The 26,596-nt window shown below is 44.4% G+C and overlaps 1 protein-coding gene across 2 annotated transcripts in view; it reads left to right on the top strand.

Moving 5' to 3' along the window:
• Positions 1-26,596, top strand: part of LOC147244290 (uncharacterized) — a 120,695-nt gene that overhangs the window by 47,478 nt on the left and 46,621 nt on the right. The window contains exons 1-7 of one of the 2 annotated variants that reach the window (XM_086186782.1): positions 7,884-8,011; positions 20,217-20,888; positions 23,032-23,076; positions 23,368-23,487; positions 24,816-24,854; positions 24,944-24,997; positions 25,116-25,169. In XM_086186782.1, coding sequence (XP_086042908.1) covers positions 7,916-8,011; positions 20,217-20,888; positions 23,032-23,076; positions 23,368-23,487; positions 24,816-24,854; positions 24,944-24,997; positions 25,116-25,169 — 1,080 coding nt within the window. In that variant the 5' untranslated portion in view covers positions 7,884-7,915. Of the gene's footprint in view, positions 1-7,883; positions 8,012-20,216; positions 20,889-23,031; positions 23,077-23,367; positions 23,488-24,815; positions 24,855-24,943; positions 24,998-25,115; positions 25,170-26,596 lie in introns of those variants that run through there. The other variant, XM_086186781.1, reaches the window with a different exon arrangement.

The following is a 26,596-nucleotide window of genomic DNA, read 5'->3' as shown; positions in this document are numbered from 1 at the left end:
TAACAGTTCTGACCCTGGGTCACATTGTTGAGCTTTCCTGACTTTGATGCACATCAACTCTGGGGCCAGCAGCCCCCTTGACAGGTGCTCTCTTTAGGGACGTGGCTCTCCAGCAGTTAATGTGCACTAAGATGTTAAACACTCGTGCAGGTCAGGGACCTTAGCTAAACATGGAATTGCAGAGGCAGAACTATGAACTTCAGAGGATGTTGATGGTTTTCAACCCTAATGGATGTGACCTATATTTGTCAATGACTTGTACCACAAATGTTATTTATCAAACTAACCACCAGGTCTTTGCTTCATCGTCGAGCACGCGTGAGTGTAAACGGGTTCCCCTTTCCTCCTTGTTAATAGATTCAACTTCATTTGGAGACTTTTGGTGAAACTAAGCATGTTAAAGACACAAGTTTGCTCTCTGCACTTATCACACATTATTTTGATTCATTGTTTCTGCAATAAATGTATCAACTGGGATTGACATGTTTGCACAGGATCAGATTAGAAGTGTCTCAAAACAAGGGTTCTCAAAGTGGGGTCTGGGGGCCCTTAGAACTCCTTGAGTATCATCCACTGGGTCCTAAAAAATGAGTAACAGGTTAAATCCCCTTCTTTTTAAATTCCTCTTTTATCCCTGAATCGTACCTGGTAGGGATGAACGACAGTGAATCTTTTCCTGACGCCTCACGTGCTGATATTTAGCGCTGATTTAGCCGATAACCGATATTTACAGATGCTGATATCATCTTTACAACAAAAGCAGTTTATATGGTATTTTTTAATTTTTATATATGGAAAAATTAATGTAAACATAATCAATTTATCATTAAAAAACTTAAATCATTTATGTATCTCTGTGTTTCCTCATTATAATAAAGAAAAACAAGGTGTGTCCAATATCGGCTGATACCGACCGATATTGGACACACCGATATCGTAATTTTTCTCAAAATTCCTGCCAAGTCTTCATCAATTTCTTCTCCCCATGTTTTGGATAGAACTCAAGGGACATTTCTGAAGAATAAAATGGCAACAAGGTTTTTACCAAACATAAAAAAACAAAACTTCATTACTTTACATTGGTTCTTTTGCAGGCTTGATCCAATGCCTTGTGTTTCGAAGTCCTCGGCATCTGAACGTCACCTCACCTCAAATATCGTTACAAGGATGATTTCATTCTCCATTGTGATCACCAGCTGGTGCTCATGATGTTCGTCTGCTGATCTCTGAAATAATCCTGGTTTGGTCTTCATTCACTCCTGAGAAAAACAACCACCTCTTACTCTCACGAGTGTGTTTTATTTGTTCATCTTTCCCGTCTAGGTGATAATTCCTCAGATATCATTGCTATAAAATCAATAACCTAAGTTTCAGCCGGTCAACTCTTTACTCTGTGTCTTCTCCGTGCCTTGTCTTTCCCTCTCTGGCCACAGTTCCTTCATTGCCAGAAGCAGCAGCTGGCTAGAGGTCAGAGGTCAGGGTCAGGTCAGAGTCGCCCTGGTGGGTTGAAGAGAGTGAGATGGACAGTTCAGCCATGTGGTCTCCACGCAGAGGGAGATGGACGCTCCCACTGCTCTATCATTATGAACGTCATCGCTGAACTCTGGTTTCTGTGACCTCTGGTGTCATTCCTCACCTGTCAGTGAGAATCAATTTATTTGCTTCATAAATCAAGAGAAACATTATTATTTGACCTTTCCAACAGTGCTTGTCTTTGTCCCTGTGACTAAATGTAATTATTGACATGCAGCTCAGCGTCAACATCTGCGTCTCGGTTGAATGAAGGTCAAAGATTCACAACATTTGACTTGTAAAAGTTTGAGAGCACATCATTGAGATCTTTCACCTCTGCAAGGTGAAGTCAGCCATGTTCTCTCCTTCTGCCTGTCCTCCTCAGAAGATCAGGCAAATAGGTCAGAAACACAAGTGCCGAAAACGACTTCTATTCATGTTGAAGTGACTGGTTCCATCTAGTGGCCATATTAATTATGACAACAGTGATGTTGGAATGAATGGTTGTCTGTCTACATGAGTTGGCCCTGCCATGGACTGGCGACCCCTCCAGCGTGAACCCCGCCTCTCGCCTGAAAGGCTGCTGGGATAGGCTCCACCCCCCGCCCCTGCACCCTGCGACCCTTAGCAGGGTAAGCGGTAGAAAAGGGATGGATGGATGGATGATCTCATCATCACAACATAAGGAACCTCATAATAATAATAGCTTGAAAACTAAATTTCAAGTGCGACCTTTCTCTGCTGCATGTTTGTTGATTTTAATCATCCAATTTCCTCTTTAAGAAATGTCGGTATTGAGAAGGTATGACACCCCCCCCCCCCCCCCCCCCACCACCACCACCACCACCACCACCACCACCATTTGGGTTCTTTTTTGCTTGTGGTAATGGGACTCGTTTCCTACTGCGAAGTGGCCTATCAAGCTGAAAGCAAAGACCCAAGTGCTACCTTGTCCGCTTAAAACATAGCTATTGCTAAATGTGACATCACACAACAGTTCCTGACAATTGTTACAGAATGAAGTGAAAAGGATTCGACCTTTCAGGAAATGTCAAATCAGTCAGCGAGACACCACAGGGAATGGAACCCTGTCCCAGTAAACCAGGAGTACCGTGACCAGTGCCTTTGCTTTTTGATGGTTCATGAAAGGAAAAGCCAAACCTGCCTCAGGAGCAACATATGAGAGCCAGCATTGCATATTGTGGCATCGTCAATGTAAATGAGGTTCAGGTAAAACCCTGTTCACACTGGACCAGGATTACCAAGGTCTGCTTCCTGACACGCATGGCTACAGAAAATGAAGTTTCGGATGTTAAGTGAATGCCAGTGTTGTTATTTTACGCTGCTTCTGTTTGTGATGCACCATCCATCCATCCATTGTCTTCCACTTATTCCTATATTAAGGGTCGCGGGGGGGTGGAGCCTATCCCAGCGTCAATGGGCGAGAGGCGGGGTTCACCCTGGACAGGTCACCAGTCCATCACAGGACCAACACATAGAGACAGACAACCATTCACACTCACAGCCACACCTACAGTCAATTTAGAGTATCAATCAGCCGCAGGGATGGACTCAAGATAATGACTGAGGAGACGTTTTGTATGTATTTTAATTCATCACGATAAAGAAGTCTATCATCGCCTGATGTAATCGTTTGGTGTCACACTCAACAAATACAAATGTGAAAATGTTTCATTGTTGCAGTTTTGCATTGAAAACTTTGAATCGTCTATTTTTCGACCTTGTTTAGTAAGTTCAGCTGATAACAGTGGAACCGAACCCGATGCAGGATGGGGCGAATCTCCCTCAGCGTCAGAGCCTGGCGCCTCATTAGGAATTCAGAGACTCAGAGAGACGACGTCCAGCCTCTCCAGCGCCGTTCAGATTCATCCTCAGATATGAAAGAGCCATGGTGTCTGACAATGTGGAACTTATCAGAATCGTGCTTCTCAGCAACTTCTCCAGCTGAATGTATGAAGGAGAAGAAAAAACATGTTTATGGGAATGTAGTGGATTTTTGAAGGAATGTGTGTGACATAGAGCTAAACATGATTTGCGCTCTCCTTCCCTTTGCTACTGGTACGCTGTCGTTGTCTTTAATCATATTAACAGCGACAGTCTCATCAGTGTCCCCCCTCCAGCTCTCTGCGACCTCTCCGTGAGCTCCAGATCCCAAGTTACTCTGAACGCTGGAGTACGAGGAGGCGGTAAAGATCCCATCTCCCAATCTGAACCCAGCGCTCAGATCTCCCACGATGAAATATTCTGTTGGTGGGGACATGGTGTCAAAATGTCCTTTAACCAGCTGTGGCGCTCACACTTGACCGAGCACCTGCCGCTGCGATGCAGTTGAATCAAATATGAACTCCTTGACCCCAGATGTCCAATAATCAATGTACTTTGCAGGAATGTTGGCCACATCATTGAAAAGGTCATTTCAAACATGGCGGCTGAAAGCTGTTTTGGATTTAGGGCCCTCAAAAAGTTAGCCAACATTTTCGTGAAGGGCGTGGGGATTCAAATTATTGTCTAGCCTATGTAGGGTATAAAGCCACTGAGAGATGAACCTCCACTTTCCAAGGTCACTGTTTGCATCTGCCTGATGATTCGAGGTTGCCAGCTGTGAGTGTTGGTGTCCAGTTTGGTCAAAACCAAACACAAACGACTCCTCAACCTAACCAAGCAATCTGTGCCAGAACTTCACCAGACTGTGCTAAAAATGTGTCCAGGGTCCCAACAAATGACTGATCTGTTGTTGGGAGCGTGATGGGTTCTTCCTTTGCTGATGCTCTCGAGTGGGCTTGGGCCTTTTGCACTGCATTAGTGACCTCTTTGGTTACAGTGGTAAACGGCAGAATGCGCCATTGCCCATCCCGCCAAAGTGGTATGGATTAACCAATGTCTGAAATGAAAGCACGTGCCTCCAACACAAAGCTGATGTTACATTCCAATCTATTTGATAAAAAAACAAACAAAACAAAAACAATGTGCTCATTTTTTATTGGAATGGTTCAAAAGTTGTGGTCAAAAGTGTGCAGGTCACCTTTGTGTCTAAATCCAGTCTTCATCCACCAATGGAAGAATCTTAGAGGATCGTACCATCAAGGTTCTGATTGTCCCAGACAGGCTTTCACAGCAACCCCCCCCCCCCCCCCCCACTGCTGGCATTTTATAATGAGATACATAAAAGACACGATCTTGTTTTCCTAGATATAAAGGTTGGTACATACAGCTTAATGATGGAGGGTCTGAGGGGCTGTAATTGGTGGGCTGCATTGTGGATTCTTCAGCTATAATCAAAGACTCAGCATGAAAGACCCCATGCATACTTGTTAAATTAAAACATTAAGACAAGAAAAATGCTTTGTGTCAGAAGCCTTTGCATCTCTTTTTTTCTTTTTCTTTTTTTTTTAAAGAAGTCTCTGCATACTGTCAGGCTTTCCTTTAATGCTTCCTCCCATGGACCGAGCTCTAACTCTTCATCTGCTTGGTGGAGAAACAAACGGCTTCCATTGTAAAATAAAGTAATTACAGACGAGTCTGAGGCGCTCGAATGACGGCGCACAAGAGGAAGTGGGTTGTTGACAGAGGGGAGCCTCAGATAAGAGAGGGAGAAGGAGATGAGGGAGTTGGAAAGAAGAGACTCTCAGCCTGTTTGTTTCTTTCCTTTGTCACTTAGCAGCGCAGAACTCCAACATGCTCAAACAAACGATGTTCCTCCCTGAAACTGTAATTTAGTCGGTAGGGTGCATCTATCTGGGTTGTAAATCAGCCACACATTATCATTATGATCATCATTACAGGAGTGCAACATCAGCAACTTACTGCTCAGTCACTCTCCTGTCAGTTTCTTTTCAGTGTTGTAGCTCCCAGACTGCAGGTCATAGCTTCTTTTTTTTTTTTTTAACTCTTATTCCTTATTGCTTGACTTCTTCATGCTTTAAGGAGTTCTACCCTCTGCAGTCGCCATGTGGGCTACAGATTATTGCCTTTAATCTGACATCTCTGCTGCATGGGGCTCAAGTGTCTCTTGCCGAAGGATGTTTCCTGATGTATTTATTCAAGGAATTATTTAAGTTATCATCTAAAGAACAAGGTGCATTTCTTCCCCAAAAAAGTCCCTAAGAGTGAGCAGTGGGCCGGGCATGGCTTCAGTAATCCTTCTCATCCTCTCTATGATTAATAGCAGCCGTTCCTCTTCCAGAGGTCAACAAATGGTTTGATTTCTTGGCTGAAGTTACCGTGGAGCTTTTGAGGTGCTGCATCGAATCCCTGCGCCCAGGTCGGAAAACAGCTTCAGCTATGTGTCTGATTCGAGCATTACAAGGTCCAGCGATTTTAAGTTATGTCATCACAAATGTTATGCACGACTCTAGGAAGGAATACAGACAAACACCACTCTGGAGAAGTGGGGATTGTATTACCTTTGACAGAGGTATGCTTAAACTTCCCACCCGGACCACTCAGCAGGTCTCTGTGGACCCCCAAAAAGCTTCCCTCCTGTTTGAGACTTGCTCCTCCCTCATCATGAGATTGGGTAGCAGCGTAGAGTACCGAGGGATTTGGAAGGTTTCTAGGCAACAAAGATGACAATACAAACAGCTAAATTCTATTGAAATTCATAATCTACGCGTGTATTTATGAACCCCCATCGGACTGGTGACGTCCTACCCTGCTTTTCCTGCCGTCATCTTTACTGTCGTGTTTTGAAACGTACCTTTTTAAACCGTATATTATAGCGTCATAAACGGTGCTGGCTGAATAGTTTTTACTGCACTTCACTACCTGCCTGCTCAGCGATGTGGTGTTGTAGCGTTCGGCGAGCTCCATCCTCTGCTTGTCTCTTTTGATGACATCACATCCAGCTGTGAGCTCACTGGTGGTGCTTTGAAAGGTCAGCAGCGCCCGAAGTCGAAGTTCAGTCATGGAACGGGGTATTTTTATACAGCGGTTTTGTGCGCCTACTTTTACTTGAGTCAAGTTAATTGATACCAGTGATGCTTTCAACCAAGATGGTCCAAACAGAACCCCCTCTCAGGCTGTGACTGCAGTGAACGTGAAGATCAAAATCATGAATGAAATCACATAAAAACAATGGGCTTCATTCAGGAAGTTTAGTCCTGAAAGGAGACTTTTGCCCTAAATTTAGTCTCACAGACAGGAAGTGTCTCTGAGCAGTTTTCTCACCCACAGGATCACCTTAATACTTACATACACAGTAGAAGTCCTTTTAGTTCTGAGTCAGTGGGTCTAATATTTATCTATGACGTATTCACTTCATTGTGCTTTTCTTCCTTTCTTGCTTGTCTGTTTTTGATGTGTTGTGTTTGTAATTCTATCTCATCTTAATCATCCAGTGCCCGCTCTTGCTTTGTGTGTCCATACATATAAAACCTAATTGAGATTATAAATAAAGAAATAAATGAATATATGTGGGTTTCTGGAAGCCATTATGTGGCGGGGAGGAGACAGATGTGCCGGGAAGTTGAGAACTAAAAAGTGCATTGATTTCACATCTGTCCTGCAGTTAGAAAGTACGTGTGCACCCCTTGGGGAGGCGGTGTTCACCCCATATGAACCTCCTCCTGCTGGGGTTTATTTATATTCCTGTTTACGCTCTGTCACCTCTCCTTTTGTTCCTAATAGACATGAGGTAATGCTTCCAGCTACAGGGAGCCGCACTGCCACTCTTGACTTTCATGCTATGGAGGTCTCGTCTTTGCACCGACCCAGGCGTGTAAATCAAACCATCCTCAGAGAAACCGTGGTGAATGTTTCCCCTCAGCTGTGGTTATTTTACTCAATCTGGGTACTGCGGCTTCCACTAATTCCTCTTTTGTGAGTTTTTTCTTTCTGTTAGCTTGTGTGCAGACTCCCTCCACCCATAATCCATCCATGTGTGGGAGCAGCGGGGATTCCCTCTCTGTACATGTCTGGCTTCTCCTTTCCTCCTGCTTCCAGAAGTTGGATGGAGTCATTATTCAGTTTTTTTTAGTTGTCCATGTTGCAGTTGGCATGATTTGCCAACAGCTCAACTTCAAGAGAATCTCAGGCATGTTTTTTTGTGGGTGAAAAATAATGGAATCTATACGTCCAAAATTCTTTTAGGTTGTTTTGGCATCTAAATTACACTATATTATTGTATTTTTCTAAATGTTTACCTTAAAGTCATGCTGGATTAGATGTGTTTGATGTGTGTGCATGACTTGTGGACGAGTGTGTGTGTGTGTGTGTGTGTGTGTGTGTGTGTGTGTGTGTGTGTGTGTGTGTGTGTGTGTGTTTGAGTGTGGGTGTGTGGGTGTGTCTGCTTGGAGCTGGATCAGCCTCCTGTGCAGAGGTCTGCCCGTGGCTAAGATGTGAACAGTGCTGGAGTGAGGACAGACCTGCAGTGTCTCCTGCAGTCATGCTCTACCATGCTGGATGGTATTTGCTCCTGGGATGCCTGCTGCTGGACTTAGATGGGCGGTACGTGCAAGGTCAAAGGCAACGGAAGGAAAAGGTACCGGTGTAACTCTGTACAGCTTTCTGACTGTAGATTGATTCTGACTGTGCAAGGCTGCAGTACAGCATTGTTTTGCATGCTGTGTGATGCTGGAGATTTTCACACTTGAAATGCAACAATGCGTTTCTCAAGGTTGATGATTTTGGTGAGGCACCTGCTGTAGTTTTCACTTTAAACTTCACACAAACAACGTGCTTGTGATGTTGCAGACAGTCATTATTGGCTGGCATTTGTTTTTTTGAGTTTGTATTCTTTGTATGTTTCCTCTACATGACTGTTCTCATAATCATCACAGGGCTAAAACTGAAAAGATGAAAAAGTTCTGGGAAGACTTTTTGTCTTTCCCGCGAGTTCAAGCTTTTCACTTGCCTTCACTGTGACGTCAGATTTAGGACGGTGTAGGAAACTCAGTAAATAAACGCAGGAATCCTTGATGGCGGGGGGAGAGGTTCACAATTGACAGAATCCTGCATATACTTCGCCTATTTATGATTCTTTAGCTTGCTACATTAACATGGCAGACAGTTGTCCAATTAGTGTTGCACTATTAAGTCTTGCCAGTGTTTTGCAGCGTTGTGTGACACATCAAACTGCTTTACAGCGCACGGTCCACCTCCCAGCAAGTGTTACAAATTGTTTCCATCAGCACAGTGTTTTGCATTATCGGCAAAAAAAATTATCAAGGTATAAATTGTTGTAGATATGGTTTTCATACCATCAGGAAAGTCCAACATGGGCATGTAGCGTCTTCAGTCACGAGACAGATCTTGTGTTGTAGCGTGTAAACCCCAGATAAATGGGATATTCTATAAAAAAAAGATGAATGTTAATCCCTCATGTAATATAATTTTATAGGGATATCAAATGACAGATTATGTCCCTTTGTGTAAAAAAGTAAGAGCCAGTGATCTGAAATTATATGGACGCTCGGTTGCATCCAAGCACATCTCGAGAGGAGAGACTGTGTGTGTGTCTTCTGCCTCTATAGGGAAACTCTGTGACTAAGTAGTGTGACTGAGCCTGCAGAGGCAGTGCTGGCACTTTGCCTCAGGTGCAAGCTAGCTTGAGATTGCAGAGCAATTTTTGTATAGAAACCCCCCCCCCTCCACACACACACACACACACACACACACACACACACACACACACACACACACACACACACACACACACACACTGCCCCCACTCTTCCAAATGCATGCAAGCTTCATGCTGTTATATCCCAGGACCACCATTGGTGATTTGATACACACTTTGATCACCACCAACAGTGGCATTTCGAACATGGGTGGTCCTGCAGGAAATAAAATCCTCGACCATGATGACGGTATTAATGCCACGCTCAGAGGGGTCACAATAGAAAGTCTCACGCTCTCTTGTACGCATATACTGTAATACTGAGGAACACACACACGCTTTTACAGTTAGTGAGGACATTTATTGACAACATGCATCCCCTGGCCTCCTACCCTTGCCTTAACTATCACAGCTTGATACTTGACACCTCTAACCCCTTGAAGCCTCTGGTATACTCACCCCACAAATACTGAAGGAAGACAAACCAGACCAGACGCTAACATACAAGCACATCCACACACACAAGCATTAATCCTGGATCTCACAAGCTGACAAACCCCACAGCTGTTGTGACGAAATCGTGCAACAGATCTCAGGATGGGCAGTGACAAAAGGTTGTACCAATGGTTTTGCAGATTCTCTGAGCGCATTCAACTTTCACTCACACTCAGGAGTGTCACTGTAGAAATGGTGCAACGTTCCTTGTAGTCATTTTATGTCTCCGAGCGAGGCATCATTTGGTGGGGCTCTACCTTATCCAGAGTGTGACACTGGAACTCACTCCAGACCTCCCCTCATGACCACTCACCCTAATCTTCACGCTCCAAATCACTACAGGGCAGCATTTCTTCCCCATAGTCTTAATTTTACCGCTGGCCAGGGATGAAGAGGTTCTGAGCAGCACAGTCATCCTCTTCTTCACCGTGCAGTGACCCACTATCACTGGGAGACGGGTTCTAAGGAAACATCGGATTAGAACTTTCCAGATCTTTTATGTTACAGTGAGGCAATGTCGCCTCTTGAGGAACACAGTATGAGACAATGGCAGATGCACTGCCGCCAGCTGCTTGGTGTTGTCCTCTTACACATTTTACCTTATGACAACTGAATGCTGAACACGGATCCAAAAACCATGTCCAAGACCTCCAACAGCCATTTAAATGAGTGTTGGTTGGAAAGTGGTCATAGGATCAGTTTTTTTAACATGAATACATTACTGTTCTCAGCACTAATTTAAAACTATCATGAAGCATGGCCCCCAACCCTCATCCGTGCATGTTTACAGGGATTTAAGACTGTGTGTTGTCTCTGCCACTCGGACAGCAGAGCTGTCCCAGGGCAGAGGTGACCTAAGCACCTGCTTTGGGCCATGTGACCACCGGGGGGCCCCCTTGAGAATTTGATCTCTCTTTTTTTTGGGGGGGGGGGGGGGGGGGTTGATGATAAAAATTTTACCAAATATTACACAACTTGGGTAAAGAAAAAACTACAATAAAAAAAAACTCAATATATATCAATATCAAATCATGTAATTTACTGCTTCTCTGTGTAGCCAGTAGGGGGAGCAGCTGACTTCGCCCAACAGCAGTGGAGAGATTTTCTGCTGTGCAAGATCACAAAGCTATTTATCTGCTTCCATGGCGACTCCTTAATCATTAACTACCTGTGGGTTAAAATTCAATTCCAAAACAAGGTTTTCACACCTGGTTTTTACCAGCGTATTTGTGATAACAGATGAGATGATGATGCGCCATGATGGCTTGGGCCCGCCCTGACGAACAGTGTTAGTGTTTCCGTGTTTCCGTGTTTCTGATTACACTTATACGAGCTCCGCCGTACGCCCTGTCGTTATTTTCTGACCCATCCGTCCGCCGCCATCATGCATTCTTCCAGGTCAAAGCCTCCTGCTGCTTGCAAGACCCAGCCGGTCTGAGAGAGTCTGCATACCTGTGTCTCGGCTAGATTTACGGACCTTGCCATTTGATTAGCCCTTTGTTGGAGTGAGTGTTCATTGTCTCTGTGTGTATGTGTATGCGTGTGTGTGTGTGTGTGTGTGTGTGTGTGTGTATGATAACCCTTTAGCCCGCAGCGCTGTGAGGCCTCAGTAGATTTTTCATTGCTCATAACAGACGATCTGTCAGCTGTACATGCAGAGATAGTCCTGAAGAGACTCGTGCCTATGGAGGGAAAAAAAAAAAACATGCACCTCGTCCAGATGTGCCCCATCAACATCTGCTCTTATTCAAATTTGTTCTCCTGGTTGAGAGTTGCAAAGGAATTATGTCATACATGATCACTTTCTCTCACAAATAAGTCGACATTTCTCGGCAGCTCGATGTAGAACGTGTTCTTGAGATCAGGTTTCTAAACAAACTGAATTTGATCAAATGGCCCAACAGCTCCATCCATGAAGACTTTTCATGTCACGTTTTCTCCGCATGCATTTGTTTATACTGAAACAAAGACATAATAAAACTTTGTGACAGAATGATGGATTGGAAAGTTTCAAGTCTCTGCATGTTGAACCTGGAAGGTTGCACTACGGCTCACTGAAACTGAAGGAAACATGGCACGTATGGAAATTTGCATTGATTGCAGTGGTTCTGGGTGGGAAAGGTGAGAAATGATGGAGGACAAATATTTGAGCATTTATTAGCTAAAGGCAACCCCCTTTGAACACAAGTGGCTATACTTTCTTTGCCTCACTATTTCAAAACTCGGAACATTACCGTACGTATCCATTTATCGCACCGATTTCTATCCGTACGGACAATAGCACACTGACAAGATGATCCTTCAGTGGACGTCGCACTCAAGCGTCATCTACATCCAAACCTCCCTCTTTTAACTGATATTTAACCATATATTTATGAATCATAAACCTCAGGATGTCTCGAATTTAGGATTTGATTTTCTCTGCATGGCTTCTTGGTGAAAATGAATTTAGAAAATGTTAGCAACATCCATGTTGCAGCAGGAACAAAGTTAACAGGAAGCCAGTCGTCATGGCTGCATCACAGACCGATGAGAGATCTACTTGTCGCTCCATCTGGTTTCTGTTTCCAGTGTTTACTGTGGTTATGGCAGCATAAAGAGAGGCCATTAGCTACTTTGTGATTTTTGACTCAAATGATGAGCTTTGATCCTAGCTAACGTAGCAGCTCCCTTACTGATATGGCTTTCCTTTTGGTGATATGTGCTACACTAAAACTTAGCCTAGTCAGCCGTGATTTCATCTGCCAGGCCAACATTTGTCTTTCAAAAAGAAATTATAGGCATCATATATCAAAATGCTGTCGAGACTTCAGAGCCAACAGCAAATTAAGGGCAGACACCGACTGGTGGATCATGTCAGGAATCTGCTGTTACTTTAATAATTATAATAATAAAGCACTTTCTGACGTATGGCGGTTGGCTGTGTGATGAAATGGTTGTCAGGGGCTTGAGGGTTAGAACTGATAAAGCACGCGCGTATGACCAAGAACAGAGCATTCAGCAAGTGTTGTGCAAATATTTTCGGCAGCCCGCAGCCATGTACTGACTGAACCAGTCCATCCCTGCTGACTGTCAGTCATTCACCTATAGATCAGATCAAAACCTCATCATGACAGGGTGCATGCACACACAACACACACACACACACTCACACACACACACACACACACACACACTCACACACACACACACACACACACACACACACACACAAAATGTCCTTGGTTGCTCCTGCCTGTTACCATAGAGCCCCTACAAAGCAAGACGTAAGTGCTGTCGTAGCGCATGATATATATCGAGTGTCAATTCTCAAGAAATCAATCTGAGCCCAATTCAGTCGCAGAGAGCACACCTGGATGAGAGAAGGGAGTCATGTGACATCAGCACGAGTGTGTAAAAGATCAACACGCAGTCAGGGGAGGCTCACTCCAAAACAGTCACAAGAGTGAGTTTTCTTGTTGCAGGCGATTCTCAAACACATCAAACCTGACTTTTGTGCCTAATTTGAAGAAATGCCATTCAGGTGTTGACTTTGTGTAATCAAAATAAAATACAAATGTAAACGTTGCGACCCATGTCTGTCATTGGGGCGGAGGCTCAAAAACTAACACTGGATCACAAAATCCAGGCCCAGCCCTGCAATTAATAAAGTGTCCGTGATCATTCTCACTCTTTTAGTACAATTGCAGACATGTACCTTTAGTGAATGTATGAAAATTAAACAGCAGTATTTTTTATTCTCTTATCGTTCAATCGATGGTTCCTGCAAATTCTCCATACCACAGGCGCTGACATGCTGTACACCCCTTGTTAGGGAAAGAGCTTTACCAGCAGGGGTCCCCAAACTTTTTTCTGTGAGGGCCACATAACTTTCCCTTTCTCTGATGGGGGGCCGGGGTCAGTTTGTAACAGAAAAAGTGTGGCGATCATGGGGTTGCCTGAACGTAGAAATGTATTGTTTTCCAGAAAGCCACTCAACCAAAATTCGCGTTGCGTTTGGTGCGAACATTCGGGCTGCAACTAAGGACTATTTTAATAGTCGACTAGTCACCGACTATTGAAACCATTAGTCGACTAATCGGATAATTATTAATTTTTTCTTAAATTTAGCATGAAGTTGATTTAATTATGTGGCAAATGATAATAAACAAGAAAGATGGTACAATGAAAAATACATCTTTTATTGAACATTCATTAATTTAAAATACGTTTGTCAGGCACTGTCTGGCATAGCGCTCGAGCTCTCTTTTATGGCGAAAACACACTTATAAAATGTCCAATGTGTGTCCTAAAAACCGTACTGGCTTGAACGTTACTTGAATCTCACCGAGGCGAGTCAGACTCCGTTTCGTTCAACTGCCCAACGGGCTTCTTTAAATGTTCCTGCATCACCGCCATGACACCAAGGTCTGCTTTGCGAACTTTCCAAGTAGTCTTTTTATTCGCCGTATCCAGGCTAAAATGCTCCCAAACTTTAGAAGTTTTGGTGCTCGTACCTGATGTTGACGCCGCCATTTCTGTATGTTTCCGCTCAGGGACCGAGATGCTACTGCGCATGAGCGACTCTCGGCAGAGATTCTAATCAAGTGAGATGCCTCACTCTGTTGGAAAAACGCGTGTGGCGACAATCGTCGACAATGGAATTCATTGTCGACTATTTCTATTATTGATTTTTGTCGACAACATCGACTAATCGTCGCAGCCCTAGTGAGCACACCTTAATAGTTAACAATGAAAATAGTTCATAGCTAGTTATCAATTTTATTATCAAATACAAATACACATACTGTATGGAAAGAAAATCAAAATGCGTCTCTGGTATTGTTCAGGGGGCCGGGCCAAATGTGGAGGTATCCGGCCCGCGGGCCGTAGTTTGGGGACCACTGTTTAACAGGCACTTCAGTAACGGTCAGGCACCGGCTCCGACCGTCAGGGAAAACTGAAATGACTCCCACATCACCATTTCATTTGTATTTTAACTCAAAAGGCTGTAATGCCAAATACCTCTTGCCCAAGATGTGGTGACTGATCATATCTCCCTCCGTCTGTGCTCTCTGTAGCATGACTTACCCTCATTGCGCTGTTAAGACTTTCAGCACATCCAGCTTCTTTTTGGCCTTAAACAAATATTACACCTGCATGGAATGTCGCAGATTCAAACTTGCACCGGAGAGAGGGATGGATGGTTGGAGAAGTCATGTCATCATGTTCGGACGCATGATATGAAATACAGACATGCGCATCAAAATGCTACATGGAAGGTTACCTATGCAAGATGAGTGTGGCAAAGCCAAAAAACTAAAAATTAAAACACTAGCCTGTATGACTTTTCCAAAACTTTCAATGACTATAGTTTTATCAGTTATACATGTATGGAAAAATAGATTTTAAAAGGTCATTTATCCAGGTTTTCCATGACCATGAGAACTCTGCAACAGCTCCTTTTTACACAGATGTGGCATGACTTAACCTGAAGCCCTGCAGTCACAGTCTGTATTCAGTATGGCTCGTCATGTGCTTTCAGTTACACTGCCGGTCAAAAGTTCTACAGCACCCCCATCTCTGCAGGTTTGATTGAAGCTGTTTGATTGCAGGGAAACATTTTGAAAGGGGACAAAGCTCAGAGTTAAACACGGAGGCAAAGGTAAAAACAAGGTCGCTGGAAACGGAAAGAAAAGTGAAGTATTGTCCAATGAAGTATTGTCCTATTGTGTGGTAACAGTCTGTTCTCTCGCTACTATAAAGACAGCATGTAAGTCATTAAAGTTGTGACTCCAGGAATTGTCTGCATGAACTCTTAAAGACTTCTCTTACTTCCATCAATGCAGAAAGCTCATTTTTGTAACCCTCTTGATCCCGGGAAATCCCTTTGTTATATCCCGATGCAATTCCGGTCTTCTTTGGTAGTGTACGACTGAACTTTGCTGCATTTAAGGTTATAAGGTTATTAACTAGTCCTGAACTGTATATTTCAACACAAACTGGTGAAATGCCATTCTAAACCTTTGTACCTCTCGTATGTTTGTGTCTTTGGTGGGTCAGTATCTCAGTTTGGCTTAGTCTTTGTTCTGTGTCTCTTTTTTACTGTCGGAGACAACATACAGTACAGCAGCTGTTAGTCCATCTAAGTGGGGCCTGGTGTTGCATTCATAAGGATATCTCACATGGGGGGGGGGGGGGGGGGGGGGGGCTAAGACTAGACGAGATACAGAACTGGCTGCTGGACTGAAGCTTGGGATAAGAGTGTGAGAAAGGGTCTTTGTTGTCAGTTGGGGCACCTTTTTTTTGGTCTCTTGCCCGTCTCAACCCTTTTCTGGCCCTCAGACAGCTGAGTTGCACTGCAGATGGTCCAGATTCTTTTTAACACCAAATGTAATCAGAACATGCTGAAATGTTTTCCCAAAACAAATTCTTTGGACCAAATAATAAACTGGAGATCATCTTAAGTGTAAATGCATACTGTATTCATTCCTATAGTCTTTATAGTGGTACCGACTCTCTTTGGATCTCAAAGATTGATGCCACATGGGTCAAAATATGGATTGAGCAGCATGAACAACTGTCTTTTCCTGTCTGTCATGGATTAATGGCGTTGCAGCTGTATTTCTTCATGTCTGACACATCGATTTTAACATCAGTTTAGGTCCTCATAACCCTGGTGCTGATCAAATCCATCTCTCGTTCAGCTGAGATGTCAAAATGCATTTATCAGCTCCAACTTGTTCTCAGAGCAGGACAAAGCGCTTCTGTTTATTCTGTGGGTGTGAGCAGGCTGCAGGACTGGTAGCATGAAGTAAAGGCAAGAGAGATCTTAATGAAATAGTCACTGATTGTTTGTGTGTGTGTGTTTGAAAACTAGCTTCCAACCAGATCAGATGGGGAGTCACTTTGTACCGGCAGCAACAATCTGAACGAAGAATCACGCCTGCGTTCACTCCTTTTGATCCAGTGTTGAGTTTCTGACTGTCGATCCCATTTTTGTCACCTTAGCAGGGACAGGGTTTTTTAACAGCCTGCTGGACGGTGTTGGTGTTGTTTATGTGGTACTAGTTTTATGAAGACCCTGAGGCCAGAGAAACGGTACGCATACTCACTACTACCCCCAGAGCCCAGACAGAAAAATGATGCTTGAACCCTATTCTGCACACCTGAGTTGGCAGACGACGGTGCTTTTCTGTCTCCACACCCGCCTACTTAGAGTGCTCAGACTTGGATTTGTTTTAGTTCATTTTTGATTGTTATTCTTTTCTGTTTTTTTCAAAGTGCCAATTATCTGTATCTGGACCCAGGGACTGAGCGCTGGCCACACATATTGTTTCTTCGTAGTTCTGGGATACATGCGAATCAGCTGGAAGTCCGTCCATTCCCGTAGGAGCCTCCAGGATTGCAGTGTGTTTGCTCATCCGTCAGCCTCAGTATGGAAAAAAACACAACTTTGTTGGCAGACTTGAGCAAAGCTGTGGATGGTGTGCTGGCAAAAAGAAAGTTAAAGCTACTTAGCTAACAGGCTAGTTAGCTAACAGGCTAGTTAGCTAACAAGCTATTTTCTTCACGTCAGGTGCATGTTAATAGTCAAGTTTTGTTTGTATTATTAAAAAACATTCCATATTGTGAATCTGTGTAAAGTAATTTTAATGCTTTATAGGCCACAAGTTACTACCTGCATCAAGGTTAAATAAAGTTGGAAGAATTTAACAGGTTTGGAGGAGAGGAATTGTATTTTGAGACCTTTTGCAAATAAGGCGTGGATGGCCTTTTACGATCTACAAACACTGCTACGTCCTTTGTTCTCATTTTATCGGTTTGATACAAAAACCTCCAGGCTAATCAGTTGCCATTTCTGTTCATCCATTTATAAATGCATTTTGTTGTGTCGAACTCTTGGGAGCAAAAGCATAAAGGCCCATCATACAGAATGCTGGACACCACTCAAAAGCTCATCTGTTCATGTGTACACTATAAAACCGGCCATTAACCCATTTTTTTCATCATTAATTTCAACTGCTAAATATTTTGCAGCTTGGTCAGTTTCTGTTTCTATAGTTAGGCCTTCATGTTTCTCTTCGGAGTGCAAACGGCTAATTACAGCTGGACTTCTGGGAGTCAGATGGGAGAACCTGGACAGATTCCCTTCCTGTTTATCAGCATACTGGGATAGCGATCAATAACAGTCCTGCTGTATTAAACATAGAATACACAAATACTTGTGGCATTACTCATCAACACATATCTTCACCTGCATGTGGCTTACTGCTGTGTTTTCTCTAAATAGTGGTACAAGAACGGCACATAATGTTCATTTTGTGGAAAGCTCAACAAACTGTGGAAAAAAAAAAAAAAAGAACACCTTGCTTTTTTCTTTCAGTGCAACGTTCTGTATAATCATTGTGGTGTACTTAAGCTGTCACTGCTCTACTTGGCCTTTTATTCCACTCCGGCTGTCATACACTCGCCTGATTGATATCTAGATTTCATAAGCATTCGCTCGGGGTCCATGTTCCCCTGGCCAAGGGGGACGTCATTATCTGTGTTGTCAGATCAGCATGCACATGCCAAACAACAGCGAAACCTCCATCCATGGAGGAATCCATTCCATGTGTTAGCTGACCCAACCAGCAAATAATAGACCTTGTGTCTAATCATCACATTTTGATTCACAAAAAAACTGTATAAATATATTCATAACTGTTAATACTAAAAACACGGCTTTGTTTCATCTTGAACTTGGAAGGAACTTAAGCAAATTATCCCATCATGCAACTGGTATGCGGCGGGTCAGCAATTACCGACTGTTTTGACTTTTGGCATCGTATCGTATTTAGATGATTGGATGCAAAGTTTAAACCTTTGATGTAACTGTTTCGCTCTGCCATATTTCAACTTGTTGAGCTAAAAGTCAGCGTATCCTGCGATGGAGCGGGCGAACTCCTGCGTCTCTCCCGTACCTCCTCCTGTTCTCCATATGTCTCCCAGCTCCACTTCAGCGCTCTCCCTTTCAGACCATTAGGGTCATCAAACAAAATTTACAGTCCAGTAAAGTGCCTTCCATTTTTTTTTCCAGCTTTGAGTCAATCGAAACATCATCAGAGCACACGTGATTCAGCGCTTCCAATCATTGGCAGTCCGCAGTACCCCTGTGGTAGAAAGCACACCTCTGTCCTGTACCAGGACTTAAAATCATGAATAGAGTACAAAAAAGAAGAGTGACTTTAGAAAACATGTACAGTCAGGAAGCACCTCACAGTAGAACTGTACTTATGTAATCTGTCCTCCCATATTAAAAAGGGCTTTGAGAAGGATCAGACTGGCTAGCAAAATAAATAACGGGTCCTCAGATCTATATGAAAACAATCTCCAAGTAATTATATAACCGAGATCTATGGAGAGGTACCAGGCCGGAGCCATCATGAGCTATAGATCCCAACACTCAACATTGGAGTTTAAGACAATAAACATCTTAGATTACAGCATGACACTGTATACTGTCCTGATTCCATGGCTTTCGAACCGTACTTCCACATCTCCAGCTCCTCCTGTGGTCAGACAAGTTGTGCTGTGTGAGGATTCACTGAAAAGATCAAACAGACGGTCCTGATCATGACGTCCGATGAAGATCTCGTGCTCACTACTATCGAACGCGCAAATGACTTCGGAAAAACTGTGTTAAATGTGCTATAGCCATTGACAGGAGGGTTTTGCTGTTCTGATCTTGTGAGAGAGCTAGAAGAGTTTGCTCTGGACTGGCCAGTGTGTGTGTGTGTGTGTGTGTGTGTAGCCTCCTGACATAGGGGTGTGTGCGTGAGCTACATGGACCACCGTGTGTGCGTACTGGGCTCTCTCTAGTTCTCAGCTGCTGCTGAGATGATTCTGCATGTTCACTGCGAACAGGGAAGCTCCATTCTTCGCGTGTCAGCCTGCAGTAACGGTGTCAGTCTGATCCGTAGTATGGAAGGATCCACGCGATGGGAAGGAAGGACATTCAGCTGGTCAGATAATTCCTGTGTACCAAATAAAGATTGTCCAAAAGCCTGAGTCCGACCCCCCCCCCCCCCCCGATATTAGCACACGAGTGAAGAGGGATTTTCTTGAAAAAAAAGTAACCTAATAGAGGCAGAAGAAATGATGGCAGAGAATGTGGAAGAACTGATGACAGTTTTTAAGAAGGGAATGTGTGTAACAGTGGGTTCCCAGGATCAGGGCGGACTGTAGAGGAATTCTATCATTACATCATCAAATTCTTGTTTCTACAATGACTTTACGTTCGTTTGCATTCGCAGGTGACTCACCATATTTTCTCCATCATTATTTCACTGGGCTAATAGATTTGTTCCTTTACTTCCTCTTGCTCTTGTCTTCAATTTAAAAAAAAAAGATTGTCTTGATGTATTTCGGAAGGTCTAAATCCACTAAATCCAGTAACGGACTCTCCGAGTTGTTAGGAAATTACAAACTGCACCAAGTTAGTAATTTGCTTATGTCAGTAATCTCTCCACCACAATAACAGAGCCACACATCCAGAAATCAAGTCCCCGCCCAGCTGTCAGCATAAAACATTTATAACAACAAGAAAACCACAGTAATAATGTTTGACTGTTCTCAAATGACTCATAATTCTTGTTTTGTTTTCCAGCAAAATGTCTTCCTGCGAAGAGGGAGATCCCGAGGCGACGGGACGTTGCCTTCAGGAGCCAATCGAAAAGGTTCAGTGGCTCGTGGGGATGTCTTTGTTGTGGACGAGGACACCGACTTGTTGGATCCAACCTTCCAAAATGTCGGGCAAGTCAACCCTCAGTGGAAACCCTCCAGAAACGGACTCAGGGGAAGCCAGAAGGGGAAGCCTGAGCTGTCATCGAAGCATGTGGAGGAAAACATTACAACAGACAAGAAGGCTGACACTGGCGGGAGGATTTCCCCGCCATTCCCTGGCAAACCATCTGATGACATCATTGACCTGGACGCTGAAAATTCCCCCAAAAAACCCTCAGTGGGATTTCCTGCACTTCCTAAGTTACCCTCGGGGCCAGGAATGTCCCCAGATTCTGATAAATGGGGCCCGTCTGTCTCCCCCACACCTCATGTGATCAACCCTGACCCATCTGTGGAGGGAGTAGTCAAGGAGGGGCGACCCATCACCACACACACTGATCATAGAGCTGAGCAGGAGGGCAAACAACCAGACAAGGAGCGGCCCAGAACTGTGACCATCATATCCAGAGACAGAGACCTGGTCCTGGGCTCGGACGGTAAAACATATCGGCTCCAAGCGGGACCAGTAGGACGAATGGGTCCCCCTGGGAAAGAAGTGAGTGATCTTAGGGGTCCTAATATTTGTTTTAATGTCATTCTACTACATTTAAGTTTTTAATTTTTACTTTTCCCAAATTACAGTGCAATCAAGTTTTTTTTTTACTTTTAGTAAAAACTAGTCGTGAGACCACGTCCCCCTCTGATTTCACCGTAAGCGTGATGTGTGATATCAGACCTTTCTGTGAGCTAAGGGTGAAATACTAGGACCAGCCTGATGAACAAAGGCAGTGTGACGTCCATTTATGCTTTACAAGAACTGTTCTCCCTCAGCTGCCATCTGAGTCTGATCAGCGGAGGCTACGCCGCTCTAACATATGTCCAGCCACATGTCTTTGATGCTGCTATCTGACCATTACCAGGAATCGTCCTGTTAGAGACAGTCACCCGCCTGCCAGTTTATCTGTTTGCTGCAGAGGAGTTAAGTCAGTTCATCCTATCCAGTCATGGTGTCAGAGGAACTGCAGTGTCGACAGAATCAGACCCAGACTTCACATGTGGTCATGTCTGGGCTGGTCTCTGGAGTCACGCCGCCATAAAATCCCCAGGATCACTCAACGGGATTATTGTGATTGAAGGCGGTAGTAGGAACATGAAGGAAGCTGTTGGCTTGGAATACTGGCCTTGTCTCTCCTCTTCCTCACTAATCGTGCTGCTGCAATTAACCTGCAGCATTAAACTCACTGTAAACAAGTTCAGAGTTGTGCGCTGCAGCAGTTGTGGAACCTCCCCCCCCTTCAAAAAGTGGTGGTAATATAAACCTTAAAGCCGTTCACTAACACCAAGAAACAGCCAACAGTTGCACACCAGTGATATCATCGGACTCCCCCACTGCAGGACGTACGGTTTGGGGAAGGGTGTCACAGCAGCAATCCGTTCATCCTCCGCGTTCTCTGTTGCTCAGGAAGCGCCAGAACGCCAAAGATCTAAAGAACAAAACATAATAAAGTGCTTCTTGTGTCCAGTCTGGTTAGTAGCTGAAGAGTTTGGTTGTCACAGCCTGATTTCAGGTTTAGGCCACTGTCAGTGCACAGGTGTCCCTTTGCAAGCGTTGTTTGATCTTTTAGGGGCAGTAGAGGTGGAGCCTATCCCAGAAACCTTCAGGTGAGAGGCGGGGTTCACCCTGGACGGGTCACCAGTCCATCACAGGGAGACAGACAAACATTCACACTCACAATCACACCTATGGTCAATTTACAGATCAATCATCCCCTCTTGATGTCTTTGGACTGTGGGAGGAAGCCGGAGCTCGAACCCGGAACCTTCTTGCTGTGAGGCTACAGTGCTGACCACTGCACCACCACGCCTCCTTTTATTCGTGTCATTCGCGCGAATTTTTTTTTTTTAACCCCGCGAGGAGAATTTATTCCCGCCATTTCTTTCCATCATCAACCATGGCTGAAGGAACAACCGTTGTTGGCCTCTCCCTGTTGTGGAAGTCCCAGACACAGCGGAAAACCAAACGCCGCCGTATCTGGACCCATGGCATGATCCGGAGGAGCACACAGCTGGGTGAATGTCACAGCTTTCCCGGGGAACTGCGCCTGGACGTTTCCAGCGGTACTTCAGGCTGAGGAGGGCCCAGTTCCGGCAAGGATCGGTGCCAGGAGATCACGGATGGACACCAACTACCGGCCCCAGGACCGTTGACGCGACTCCACTGACGCCAGGGCAGTGTCAAAGCTGATAGGCTCTCTGGCGTCATTGGCGTGGCCCGGCGAGTGTACACGCGAATCCGCGGCTAATCGCCTCTCTACGTGGACTTTACATGTAAACTCATAGCGCGAAAAACTCGCGTCGCGTTTGGTGTGAACACGCCTTTGAGGGTGTGGTGAGGGGTGAGTGTGACCAGGGTAGCTGCGTGTCACTCTACTTCTGGTGACACAGTTTTAAAACAAAAAGACAGAAAATCCTCAGCATTACTTCAAAAACCTTTACCAGTTTGTAGGGCTGTTGTGGTTGACTCTTGTTCCTGATGTGCTGTGAACATTGTTTTAATACATGCAAAAAAACTGTTACCTTGCTAATTAGCTTACAGTAGGGCTAATATACCACTGAGCACCTCCAACACCTGGGCATTTATGTCAATTACTGGATCAACTGTGTTCCTATGTTGCTTGAATTGTTACCCTTTTCCACAGGGCTGTCGTGGTGAGCAGGGCCTGCCTGGGTTCAAAGGTGATAAGGTAAGAGGAGCTTGTTTATGGCATACAGCCTATGATGATATACTAAGTTTGTCCACTTGAGCATTCAGGATTTACTGCACCTCTGTTCTCTGCAGCTTTGAAAAAGCACCCAGGGCCTCTAAATGTTTTAAAACTCAATTTCACATATAAACTCCCATCCATTATTTATCCTGGAGTACCACTGCAGCATGAAATCACTTTTATGATAAGGCGTCCTAATGTAAAAACAGAGCTGCTCTGTGATACCAAGTGTTCCATGTCAATTGATTTGTCTTGCGTAACCTCCCCCAGGGTAACATCGGCCCTGAGGGGAGTCCTGGAAGAAAGGGCGAGCCAGGACCTCCCGGACCACCAGGTTTACCAACCCTCTACCTGTGGAAGAACACTGCTGAGGAGTGGGCTGCCTTCCAGGTACGATGATAGACATATTAGACGTGATGAGGTGAAATGGTCGACTCAGACAAATGGAGCGTTGGTTCAGTGTAGTTTTAGATGATAGGCCCAATACCAGACTGCTGGAACCGGCGCGGATTACACTTCGAACTGATCAATGAAACAACACTGACGGTTAATGGCGAGGGATGATGTCATGCGCCCACTTTGTTTTTGCTGTACAGCCGTCGTCTTGTGATCACAACATTATAACAGTCACACGTGCAAAGTATGAGGGTGGGCATCTTCCAACCGATACTCACTGCAGGAAAACTATGTAAAACAGCCATTGACAACAAGTACCGTCATAAAAGTAGCCGGCGATGAGACTCCTGCTGCTTCAGCAGCCCACCATCTAGGCTGGAGAAGCAGTCTTGTCAATCCTATAGCAAGATGTGCTCAGTGCTAGCTTGTCCAGCGGTCTATTGAGTTACCTGCCAACTTGAGGGCTGCAGGTTCGGTTTCCTGGGTTGCCTCTAGGTTTGATGGGTGTCTGTGGATTTGGACAATTTGGCCATGTTTCCTTGTAGGGAACCAGATGAAGTTATGTGTCCAGATCACCACACTGGCACCCCTTGTGGTCAATTGGGTGACCTGTCGGGGGGGGGCAACGTGATCCTCATACGTTACATATGAATATTCGGGGCCAATGACTCAGCATGTGACAGAGGAAGCGTGTGGTAGTCACATCAAACAGGAAACACTGAATATTTCACTGGAGTTTAAATGTTTGTATCCATTGAATGCAAACTATATATTATATATTTAACTGTCATGACATGCTTCCTTACCATTTTCTCGCTGAACTAGATGTTAGTGACATTTATGACCATTATCAAAGGCTGACATGCTGGCATCAGAGGTTCTGTCATGCACAAGTTGGCGTTCTGCCCTGGGTGTTCTTGGAGTTGGAGTCTCCATACAACACATGTGTATGTGTTGTGAGTTACCCAAAAGACACACCTCACCTCACCTAGACCCACAAGACTGTAAATCCTTTGTCCCTGCTGTTGGAGTGCGTGCAAGCTGCTGATCCATCATCAGCTGTTAATCTGTGTGCAGTGGCTCCAGCTGTGTGCTGTAGAATACACCCACCAGCATGTCAGCATGATGGAGAACTGCACCTCCACTATTGGAAAAAGAATTGGAGATTTTAAGGTCTTTTAGTGGCCCTCAAGCAGGTGATTTGTTCATGCAACATCCTTTAAACATGATGGAGTTACTCTGTATAGATGATGAGGTGTAGACTGATTTTATAAGTATCATCATGTCTTAAACTCTCCACTTTGTTGCTTTTCATCTCGCAGCAAAGCAGTTTCTACCAGTTACTCCGTGCTGGTTGGCCTGTAAGTATGAGCAGACAATTGATCATCTTTGTTTTAATGTATTCATTTTCCTGTTGATCCAAGCTGGTTTCTTCTTTGTGAGCTTGCAGAGCAAAGAAGGCCCTGCTGGACCACCTGGAGAAATGGGCAGAACTGGGATACAGGTTAGAGTTGGACTCTATTCACAGTCACGATCACAAATGATTAAACTCCTTCCACACACGTTTGAAACTCTCTCTACGTTGATTCGGAATTCATTGTTTTCCTGATCTGTCCTATCAGGGGCCCCCTGGTGATCCAGGGGAACGAGGGCGACCAGGGATGCCAGGCGAGATGGTAAGAACACTATCATTTTATAATCCAGTTGCACTTCTCGGTCAGTTTTTTGTCTCAGAATGCCCTGACTTCATAAATGTTATCAGAGAGGAGACTGAATAACAATGTAGCACTTGTGGGTGAGTGCTCCTGTCAGTGATGAAACCGCCATGAGTATTATTATAGTATTAGAGCATATTTTCAGCTACTTCTGTGCAATGAGTAGCCCATAAGCTGTTTAAAGACGAGGTTTTGGTGCAGTGTTGAATAGGTTTAGCAGTACCACGCTGGGCAGATTTTGTGCGTACAGTGTTTTGGGCCCTCCCTCTGATATAACTCTCGTGCAATAAGCAATTGAATTATTTCTATTACCAAAAGAAGTTTAATGTATTTTTGTGCTTTTCATTATGCAGAGGCGTTGCAAGATTTCTGAAGTCTAGTTTTTTTTTGTTTTTTTTTTTTTTTTTTTGAGTCAAAGAAAACGTTTCAAAATTCCTCCAACCACCATTGGAAGTTAGCATAGTTAGAAATGCTCTCTAACAACAGTACATTGCGCTTGATCAGTTTGGAGTCCATGTGGCAGAGATGCATAGTTTACATGAATGAAAGCAGTGCTGAGACTTAAAGACACAGCCAGACGCACCATACGGTGTCCCTCAAGGTTCAGTCCTCGGCCCAATCCCTTAACACTTTCTAAGTCCCCCTTAGCCGGGTTATCAGTTGGCATGGAATATCATTCCACTGAAACGCTGCTGAAATGCAACTATACCTAAAAAGAAGACCCAACCCCTCTGCAGCCCTGCCATCATCATCGTCATCATCATCATCGTCATCATCCCCACTCACCTTCCAAGAGGAGATAAACGTCTGGGTGACACATAACTTCTTATAACTAAACAGCTCCCAAATTTGAGTTGGCACCCCACACCACGTCCAGTCTTCCCCATCACTTCCATTACCTTCTCTGGCCAGGATATTCCCCTCTCACCTTTTGTCACCAACCAGTTTTGAAGCCTGGACCCTCATTTGACCTTTGTGGCACATATTAGGCATCTGTGCAAGTCGTCCTTCTACCACCCTGGTAGCTTTGGTAAAACCTGTCCTCTTATTCGCTCTGTCAGATGTTGAAAAGCTTGTGCACACCTTTCTCTTTTAAAGGCTGTACTCCTGCAGTGCACTTCTCATTGAAGCAAGAGTCTTCAGAACCTGCAATATCTTCAGAACAGCACAGCTAGAATCCCAATGAGAGTCTGCGAATGCTCCGTTCTCCATTCATGACTCTGGCTTCCCGACTCGTGAAATTTCCACTTCACAAAAAGTAACCAATCTTCACCTGTGGGTGCTTTACTTTATTTGACAAGTTTTGCAAACGCTGTGTACGTGCATCCAAACCTGGACTTCTGATGGCTCCAGGTGTTCACAAGACAAATCTCAGAGGGAGTAAGGGG

The sequence above is a fragment of the Aulostomus chinensis genome, chromosome 19 (assembly GCF_037954235.1).
Source record: "Aulostomus chinensis isolate RoL2024-O1b breed Wild chromosome 19, RoL_Achi_v1.0, whole genome shotgun sequence".
NCBI lineage: Eukaryota > Metazoa > Chordata > Actinopteri > Syngnathiformes > Aulostomidae > Aulostomus > Aulostomus chinensis.
The sequence above is the reverse complement of the archived record's forward strand: the minus strand, read 5'-3'. Positions and strand labels throughout refer to the sequence as shown.